Here is a 10542-nt window from a genome sequence, read left to right on the forward strand (position 1 = left end):
CCTCTTTTTTTAATTATTTCTCTGCTCCTTCCAGCAACCTCTAGAACATTATTTTATTTAATGACTTTATAAGATATATCACTTAATTAAATATAAAGTTACCTTGTAATATATTTTTTTATCGATAACTTTATAAATAATTAACTCCTCCAAAACAGGGACATTACATATTTAATACATCCTACTATCTACACATACTGCCTTCTCGGTTGATCCATTAGCACATGAATCTATGTATTGCACAATCTACTAATGAATAATGTATAAGTCTAAAGGTGATAATTGGCTAACAATAGAACAAATTTTATGGCTTGGTGAAAACATAAACATGTAAACTGTCCAGAACACTTGCAGAACTTGCTCAAAAAATAATCTCCCAAAACCAAGTATACAACTGCAAACATTTCCATGTTTGAATATTTGGTTTGAAGATGCCATTTAGATCATATGCATTTGTGACTGCTAAGTGATAGTGAAGCCCTTTGAGTTTCATCATGCCCACTAAACCTTAACTTACAGATACACATCACTCATTTAGAGTGCTGATAAATTTTTTAATAAATCATTTCACCAATTAATAATGGAATAGACTTGGGTTAGTGAATCCACAAGTTACTGGCATCAACTCACATGCTATGGTACGTAAACACACCACCGGGGGAATTTCTTTTGTAAGTGGGTCATTTAATTATTGATCACAATAGTGAAGGGCTTTGTTTTGTCCTGTAGGATTGGTGCAGGAGCACCTAGGGGTTATGTGTTTTCAACCCTCAACTTTTGTTGTGTAAGATCCAATAAGGATCATGGTGAGAATAAGGACTATCCAAGAGTCCACTACATGAGTTTATGAATGTTTGTATGTCATTGCCAAAGTTGGAGAGAACTTGTGAATGTATTGGCCAAAAGTTGCCATGTAAGCCAAATTTGGGGATAGTATGGGAAATTGCTCAAAAGTGCATAGGTCATGTTATGGTTATAGACTTGTTTCATAGGTGTTAAGATGCCATTCTGCATCAGTAGAGTGCAAGCTTCTAAGAGACACAAAAGTTGCATAGTGACCAAAAAGTTGTCACGACAACTTTTGCATTTTAAAATGTTGTCATGACAACATTTGGGCAAAAATGAGCCTCTCGCTCAAAATCAGTTATGGATCCATGCAGATGATTGCTACATTGGCCAAGGACATATCTAAGGCCTTCCATGGCACTGTAAGAAAGGTTGGACATCACTGGCATGATTTTCCATAATAAACAGTGGACAGTTTTCTGGCAAAACCTATGCAGACCCTTTGCAACTGATACATCTTGTATCAAATGGATTGAAATGGTTTGGTTTTTATTATGGATAGTTAGTTCAGTTCATTTTCTAGCAGAGTGAACTTTGGTGTTTGTTTTTGTTACGTTTTGGTGGTGTAGATACAATTCAAACCTCTGAATACTGTTCACCGAACAGTTCAGGGTTTGGTGACTGGTCAAATAAAATGATTCTACCATGAAATTCTACCGTGGGAATTTCACAGCCCTTAGAGGTAAGAAAATAGAGTTTGCGTATATCCTTTCCTCTTTTGTTGGAGGCCCGAAGATGATGTTTGCTATTTTTACGCCCTTGCCCTATGCGAGCTCTGCCATAGCCCAGCTAGGAGCAAAGAGTTATCAGAGACTTAAACTTGCAGGAGCAGATTGGATTAGCAAATCCAATGACATGGAGATGTGAAGGAGGTTCATACAGATCTGTGGTAAGGAACCGAGGAGTACTTGAATCCATTTGAATGGATTTCCACTTGAAAGATTGAATACAAGCTTGTTTCCCTTGTAAAGCAGCTCAATTAGGGTTTGCCTTTGGGCATTGTATGGACAAGAGTCTCAAAACCTCCAAAATCTCAAAGAATATCTAAATGGGTATCCACAATGGTGATTTGTTTGCAGGGTTGCTTGGCACTTTTCCAAACCAGAGCCCTAAAACCCAATTTGGAGGCCTAGTTGTGACCTAATAGGGCTAGTCGGCCTAAAAGATAGGGATCTTGGAATTGGTAGAAAGAAGGCTATCAGATCAAACAAAATTAAGTTTTTGATGACTGGATCTAGGAGAGTAGTTGGGGGGGGGGGGGGGGAGAAGTGAGTTGAAACCTCTTAAAGTGGTAGGGTTTGTGGATAGAAAGAAGCCCTAAGAGGTGCTAGCAGTGACTTAGAGAAGAGCTCAGAGTAGTTCTTTGGAGAGCCTCCCTATCAAGGATAGTATCTATGAATATATACTTCTATTCATATCCTGCATGAACCATTGAATTTACAGACATGAACCATAGGGTAGGGTACATCTTTCAAAGACAGGGAAACATAGATGAGGTGTGTCTAGCAAGCAGGAAAGATTACTTGACATGTCATGACCTCTTTATATAGATCTTCTCCCACAAGAAAAACAAATTAAAGAAAATAAAGGTCATTACCTCTTAAAGGTCAAAACTTTCTATAGCAGCTATTAGTGACTTATTCAAACAAAGAAACGGGCAGGAGATTTGGAAAGCTGGCAATGAACATTAGCAAGATTATGAGGGAAAATGATATCAAACTTTTATTATTTTAAATCAAATATGAGCAGCACAGCTTTGCAATGAATATTATCATGTAGCCGAGCCTGAGAGGTGCAACCTTGTTTTGTTTATGGTTCACTGTTTATGACAGTTCAATTTAATTCCTAATACTGATGAAAATTTGCATATATAAGCCATCCTGTAACCACATAACTCTGAATCAGAATATGGTATTCCTTCAAACATATGCCCGTCACCATGTCTCTTAGTTACTAGGAAATAACTCAACTAATTAATGTACCAGACTGATTCCAGAAGGGTCAAAAGAAATTAGTAAGAGCTTGCTTCAAAGAGTTAAAAGATTGCCTGTCTGAATGTGAAACTCTTAGGTTAAAGTGGACCTCCAGTGTAGTCTTGACATTGTAGGCATGCCATCAAAAGATCTCACAATGTCATAATTCAGCTGTATGTTAGTCTAAACGAGTAACTCTTGGATTAAGGGGCCCTAACCTTGTTATTGTAGGTTTCAATAAGTCATAACAATATCTTGAAATTAAACAAAGCAGCTGGAATTTTATTGTCAACCAATCAAAATATTTGTTACACAATCATGCACTGAGACAAGTTCATACCAACCAACACAGAATTCACATTTCCAAATGTAACAAAGGAAACAAAATTGCTGTTCTTTTCTAACAATACAGAACTTCAGAATATATCCTGTATAAGTTGCAATAAAAGCATGTGTTACATGTTAAAGAAGAAACACATTTTAGTATTTTACTGATAAAAAACAAAAGACTGCAATTAAGCCCTTACAACTTAAATCAAAAAATCAGGTAAGCTTTGTATATTATTTATCACAATTAATACCTCCATAGAAGAGCCATTTGCCTCACCAGAAAGCATAATATGAATATCCATTAACCAAGCAATGGTTTGAAGTATAACTCATATAGATAGAATTTTCTACGTAGGGAGTAACAAATAATCTCTCAATTGGACATATTCTTGTATGTAAGTAAGAGAGTGCAGAGAGCGCCTTCACTATTTTAAGGGACTTCCTTCGGTGCAAATTAATTTAAGTGGCTAAATTTGAGTTGTCAAAATATAGGAGACCTTCCTGAAGTAGCAGTCAATTTTAAACATATTGTGAATGCCAAAGAGAATGCTCATATACAGTATGAAGAAATTGAGTGAGGACATCATTGTATTTACTTCTTTGGAAATAAGAATTACAGGTAGATTACTGATTCTACAAATTCACTCCTCGCAAGATTTTAGCAATATCCTCTGGAAATATTGGATTGATATAACAGCCACTTGCAATTTCAAAGCCACCAAGGCGAGTGAGTTGTGGTACAATCTGTATAAACCAATGACAATATGAAGGTTCATATGGTTCTCTGAGAGGTGATGAGTGAATCATGTAGTTATAAGGAGGATTTTCTAATTGACGGTTCAGCTTCTGCAGAGCACACCTCAAAATATATGCTAGATCCATTGCCTGTTTAAATTTTTTAACAAAATAGATGTTAAGTTGGGGATTCCATATGAAAATCAATGCATTAGAAACAGCAAAATAATAAATAAGCAACATAATTCATTATCCACATAGCAGTAAGTGGAACCAGTTGTAAATTTCTACAATTTGTATCCAACAGATGTATCCCTCATGATGGCTAAAATAGAATAATAGAAAAAGGTAACTCCAAGATGCATAAACGATTTGTACATACAGAAGCTAAATCATCATTCAGAATGTTATTTTGATTACAAGGCCAGAGGATCAAGAGAAAATTAGAAGTTGCAACCTTACAAGTGGAAAGACAATTAAAGATCTAATAGGGATGTAAATAATGTAGGTTAAGCCATCCATAGTTTTTGGCACTTGTTTGATTAAAGAAAATAGGAAGGAGACGCTTGCAAGCTCAGGCTTTCCATGACGATAGAGGTTATGCTACCTACTATTTAGTATTTATTCACTTCACCATAATTAGAAACTTTAAGTAACATTAATAAAAATGAATGCATCGTAGATCAAAATGGCTAGCTGATAGCCTTATATTGCCACTGATAAATAAAACCTAAGTGTTGTATAAGTCGGAGATATTTGTTGGGGTGAAAGCAGGTATTAATAGCTAGTAAGAAGTTTAATTTTGCTAATGGAAGAGAATGCAATGTGGACCACTGTGATTATTCACAACTGTATAAAATTCTTACAAGTTATAACTTGGATATAGGTTTTGATATATCTCTTATTTCAATGTCTTCATCTCAATGAATTGAGGCTCAGGACACAAATTGCTAACGTCCAGTTACTAGGGCACCCAAGCTACTCATGCCGAACTAATCAAGAGAGAAATCAGCCTATTCCTGCAAGCGCTAAAGCTAATAGTCTAGCCTCTGCATACCTGACAGAGAATTTCCATTTCAAAAGTGCAAAGGGCCTAATGAGTCCATACACCTGTATAATTAATAAGTTAATATGAACACAAAATCATCGGCCGCAATACCCAGATCCAATGAAGAATACAGCCTATTTTGATTCCTTTTGAGCCTTAGAACTAACAAATTTTGCAAAACCAGTCAAAAGCCAAAGAAAATCTACCTGTTCATCTTCTATCTGCTCATAACAAGAAGCATGCTCCGTAGGAGCAATCCAAGTCTCGAAAGGAAATGAAGGTGCAAAAGGAACAAATGAAATGAAGTGGGAAGATTCTTCTAGCACCAAATTTCTGAAACGAATCTCGCTTCTCAAGCACTCACAAAGATTGCACTTCATTGTCCTGGCAAAATATTCTTTGGCATTGTTGAGCCGGCTAACCACATTGCTTGGAACAATGGGAAGGGCAATGATCTGACTATGAGAATGCTTCATCGATGCTCCTGCTGTTTCCCCATGGTTTTTGAACACCTGCCAGACATGAATGATTTCATTAAACCCTTTTACAAGCTATAACATCGGCAAGTTTTTAAAATGCTTATTTTAATTAGCCAAGAATTGGCCAACACCCATAAGTATGGATAAAACCATCACAAAATTTATATAAAGAAAGTGCACGAATGATTTCATATGGATAAAACCATCACAAAATTTATATAAAGAAAGTGTATAATGATTTCATCAATTTATTTCCTCTTACTAGCTACAATAGCAGCGAGACTTGAAATTGCTTAAATTAATTAGTCGAGACTTGGTCGAAGTCCAACAATAACTACGCAAAACAGGTCCATTAGGCCATGATATGCTTACAAGGCAAAGATGGTGATGAACCGCGTTCCAGGCTAATCCAGTTAACACGGGCAAATCCGGCAAGATATTATTCTAAGACATAATACCTAAATCTTCAGCCTTATCTACACCGTATGATGCAATTTCCCCGCATTCTAAAAGACAACAGAACAATGCTACAGTTCATAAAAAAGAGAGAGCCCCGATTGAGACAGGACCCAGATAGTTCCCCGTTTAACTATTCGAAACTCATTTCAATAACAAATAAGCCAAAATTTTCAGAGTTTAAATATAAAAAGACAAAAACATTTAGAACAATCATGGTGTTCAACAGAGCCCACAAAAATTCCAATATATTTTTTTGTAAGAAATGCATTCAAAGCAAAGAACCGACATAAAACCTCTAATTCGGTAGGCAATTACAAATTTACCTGAATGTATTTTATGTGCAGATTACTGGCAAGCTGTCGGATTCTTGTTCTGTATGCACATAAGACATCAAGTATATTCAACTTAGGCATCGTAGCCAAAGTCATTGCGTGATCGGGAGTCTCAATGATTACATCATGGGAACCAAGTCCAGGAAGGGTGTCGGCACATAAGTCAATGTGGGGTTCCTTTTCCCTGCCTTCCATCGACACAGCGGGGTAGAGATTTTTTATAACTCTTACTTTCCAATGCGAAACATTTTCGGGGATTCTAAATATTTCTGGAGCACATTCGTGTTCGTGATGGAGACAGAATGGGCAGGAGCCTGCAGATTGGTGAGAAGTATTTACGGCAGATTTGAAATCAGAGGGGCGTTTGCCTCTGGCAGGAGAAATGATGACCCATTTGTTGAAAATTGAATCATGTCTCAACTCTGAACTTGCAAAATTTGGGGAACCAGCTTCTGCCATTGCACTACAGGAGAACTGCGTTGTTTGTACGAGAACGCGATGAGCAGGTCACTTGAATATCTCGAACGGGCATTTAAAGACTCTCGTGGCCATGCGCCGTGGCATATTCGTTATATATGCAATAAAACATTTAAAGGAATCAAAGTGTAAACATGGGTTATCTATTTGTAGAGGTGAAATGAGTACACCCTCTAAAACTCGGATTCGTTTTGAATATATTTTCTAATATATATTTTTTCAAGATTAACAATGTAAGGGGCTATGGAATTACAACTTTAATCAGATTTTATATTTCTTTTTATGTTTGACTTTTTGTTAGGGATCTTAGCAATCAAATTAGTAGTTCCATTGATCTTACCCTCCTCAAATAAAATGTGCTTATTATCAACCTTTGAGATGATTTTGTATTGGCTCTGAATGTCTCGAATGGACATTTAAAGACTATCGTGGCCATGTGCTGTGGCATATTCGTTATATATGCTATAAAAAATTTAAAGGAATGTGTAAACATGGGTTATCTATTTGTAGAGGTGACAAGTGTACCCTCTTTTTCCAAAAAAAAATTGGATTCATTTTGAATTTTTTAAAGAACTTGAATGACTTAATTTTTTTTCAAATAACTTGTGTGAGATTAATAATGTAAGGGGCCATCATAGACAAAAAAAATGGCAGGCAGAGCGAAAAATTCAAAACTTGGAAATGTGCGAATTCAAATTATGCAGGCAGGCGATTGACCAAAAGGTTATTGAAAGGCAGAAATCTAGGGTTTGTCATATCGAATCCCTAGTATAATGCGAGCAGCCCTCTAAGAAAAAAGTGCATAATAGGTACAAATAACGAAGGGCATCTCAGGGATGAATCGACAAATTCCTCCGCTCCGTTGCTAGGCTTAAAAGATGGGGCTTCCAATAGGTCTGCAAATCACAAACCTAAGAAGCTTCTTCCTAGTCAACTGGTGGAGCCTCAGATAAAGTCGAATTCAAGCTTCCATACCCTAGAAAGCTTAGATAGGCAAATTTTCATTTTCAATGCTACCCAATATGCAAAGTTAAACTTAAACCCCTTTTATCTAAGGCAAAAGAATTTTGATTTTCATATTCCCGTAGTAACCCCTCTGCATCAGCAAGCTATAGCCAAAAAGCAATCGTCTCCTTTTTATATCTCACCACACCGTAGAGAGCATTCTACAACCCAGGATATTCAAACCTCCCCTAAGAATCATCAATTCCAATCTGAAGATTGTGAAGAAATTATTTTTATCATCAGTAATCAAGTAAGTGAGGAATGTTGGCATGATTGTTAAGATTTCGGTCTCTTCGCCTACTGGAATGACCCCAAAGTAGATCTCCAATGGTTAATTGACTGGCTGGAGGACCTTTGTGGCCACAAGGTAAGTATCTCTCTATATTCAAATAGATTATTGTTTCTTCTTTGCAAAAATGTAGAAGGTAAAGAAGAATTTTTGAATATTTATGGTTGTTTGTTCAAGGGACATGCATTGAGTTTCTCTGATTGGATTCCTAACTGTAGAGAAGAGAACCTAGATCTAATTATTCGTACATGGTTAGAGATTAAGCCTTTTCCTCTAGAACTAAATGTCATAGAAATAATTAGAAGAATAGGTAGAACAATGGGAGAACTAATTGGATTGGATGCTACTTTTGAAAGTTGCAACAATTTAAAACTTCTTATTAAATAGAAGATTAATACTGCAAACCCCAAACAAGTAAAGTTAATCACAAGCAGATCAATATATAATCTAAAATTTCAGAGGTATGAAGGCAAAATTTTGGAAATCACTAGATTGGATGATGGCAGAAGCTCATGATTCAAATTTCTTCCAAGAACTACCAACCTAGAAGATTATCTGGTTAAGGTTGGAGTAAGGCTACAAAATTGGGAATAGGACAAGCAGAAGCCAGGAAAACCCAGGATATCCACTATTGTACATGATTATGCAAAATTAAGGGTAACTGACAGAGAGGATAAGCGTGGCAAATAGATCCAGAAGGCAGGAAATCACAATAAGGCAGATACACAAGGTCGGGGCTCTACTCTAGCTACAAACAAAGAGGGGTCTTCAAAGAAGGACACTGGTTATTTGGAAATAGAACATGAATCCAAGGATCTTTCCTTGGATCAGGTAGATCAACAAGAATTGTTAAATCCTAAAAAAGAGTATCCTGAAGATTCAAATAGACCGAGGCTATAGAGCATGATAGTGGATGAAAGGAAGCTGAAGAAAAAAGAAAGGAAGTTGAAAAAGAATAGGGAAAAAAAAGGCATTATTAGCAAAGAAGAATTCTCGCCAAGAAGTTTAGAGGATAAGGAACAAGAACAATTATTTGCAACTACAGCAAAGCAAGGCAAATAATTAGGAGAACACACTCTGGTAAGCCAAAGGATTGAATCTCCCCAAGTAAAGGACTCTACTAATATGGATCTTGTCAAAAGGTTGACCAAATTTTGGCAAACCCCATCTCCAAAGAAGGATCATTCAGACGGTTTGAAAGTGGCAGCAGAAGAATCACCAGAAGACATTCCTATCAAAGATTTCCAAAAGTTTCTGAATCAGAAAGAGGACATGAGGAAAGAAATGGATACAAATCAACTAAATATGGAGGAGTATGATTATATAGAACAACTGTCAGAAGAACTAAGTAGAGTTTTTGACTCTGATAATGAAGATCAAGACAATATGACACAAAAAGAGGAACTCTTGAAGAAGGTCTTATAGCTAGAGGAGAAAATTATACATTTACAAATCTTAAAAGGGATTTGCAGGTGTTTGATCAGGAGGATAAAAGGGTTAATCAGGAGGATAAAAGGGTTAATCAGGCATAAATGGAAAATATATTGGAAGAGATTGAGGATATAGATACCACATGTCAAAAAGACCTAACAAATCAATGGTTACAAGAATTGGATTCAGAGGCTATCATAGAAAAGAAAGAAAGTACAGAAAAGGACATAGTCAAATGTGCACAAGAAAATATGGAACAACTGGGTATCTCAAAGAACCTAAAGGGGAATAAATTCCCTAACTGTGGGAAGACAATAGCAAAAAGAGGTAGGAAATTTCTCAAGGAGCTTAGAGAAGTGGATGGTAAAGCTCGAGAACAGTAAAAAATTAGTCAGCTATTTTACAAAGGGAAGGGGAATAGCCCTCCCACGGAGCCATGAATATCACACCATGGAACATTAGGGGATTAAACGCCCCTAACAAAAAAAGAATATTAAAACAAAAACCTAAAAAAAATTGAATCTGACATTATTCTATTACAATAAACTAAACTGAATAAAACAGAAGGTATTAACTTAGGTAAAAAATTAGGCTTTTGGAGTAGTAGCTTGCATGAATCTTCAGGAGCTTCAGGGGGTTTAGGGTTTATTTGGAATCACAAGAAAATTTCTTTAGAAATCTTGATGTCTAATAATAATTGGATTTGTGGAATGATAAGTAGTGTTAAATTTAACATTAAGTTTATTTTGTTTAACATTTATGGTCTAGTTAATACAATGGGAAAAAAAAGAAGTTTGGACAGAGATTAGTTCCTATATGGAAAATTTTCAAAATATTCCAATAATCATAGGAGGAGATTTTAACACTATTCTAAATCTAAATGGAAAAATGGGTGGTACTGCACGAATCTCTCAGCCCACTTTCGAGAATGGTGCTTAGACAATAATCTAACTGATATCCCTTGTTGTAATGGAATTTTCACATGGAATAATAGGAGGAAGGATTTCACGTACATAGTGGAGAAACAAGATAGGTTTTTTATTAAAGGAGATCCTAATATCAACAATCTGAACATACAGACTGAGATACTGCCTTTTGTAGGTTTTGACCATTTTCTGGTTAGATTGGAATTTGACCA

The 10542-nt window shown here is 36.1% G+C and overlaps 1 protein-coding gene across 2 annotated transcripts; it reads right to left on the reverse strand.

Annotated features, from left to right (window-relative positions):
* Positions 1-3349: 3349 nt before the first annotated feature.
* On the reverse strand, positions 3350-6706 carry LOC149570623 (ADP-glucose phosphorylase-like). 2 transcript variants are annotated; one of them, XM_089823196.1, is made up of 3 exons: positions 6194-6706; positions 5139-5444; positions 3350-4034 (listed from the first exon to the last, which is right to left on the reverse strand). In XM_089823196.1, the coding sequence occupies exons 1-3, from the start codon at positions 6659-6661 to the stop codon at positions 3783-3785; spliced, it is 1026 nt and encodes a 341-aa protein (XP_089679322.1). In that variant the 5' UTR covers positions 6662-6706; the 3' UTR covers positions 3350-3782. The 2 variants fall into 2 exon arrangements, with proteins under 2 accessions (XP_089679322.1, XP_089679323.1); XM_089823197.1 differs by lacking the exon at positions 3350-4034 and adding an exon at positions 4699-4994.
* Positions 6707-10542: the final 3836 nt, after the last annotated feature.

This window comes from Cupressus sempervirens, chromosome 3, assembly GCF_028749045.1.
Source record: "Cupressus sempervirens isolate cs-2001-9-10 chromosome 3, ASM2874904v1, whole genome shotgun sequence".
NCBI classification, from domain to species: domain Eukaryota; kingdom Viridiplantae; phylum Streptophyta; class Pinopsida; order Cupressales; family Cupressaceae; genus Cupressus; species Cupressus sempervirens.

Coding starts and splice junctions, on each gene's coding strand:
- LOC149570623 (XM_089823196.1), bottom strand. CDS start 6,661: ATGGCAGAAGCTGGTTCCCCAAATTTTGCAAGTTCAGAGTTGAGACAT. Junction 5,445..6,193: donor TGCACATAAAATACATTCAG/GTAAATTTGTAA, acceptor CATGTCTGGCAG/GTGTTCAAAAACCATGGGGA. Junction 4,035..5,138: donor AGCAGATAGAAGATGAACAG/GTAGATTTTCTT, acceptor AAATTTAAACAG/GCAATGGATCTAGCATATAT.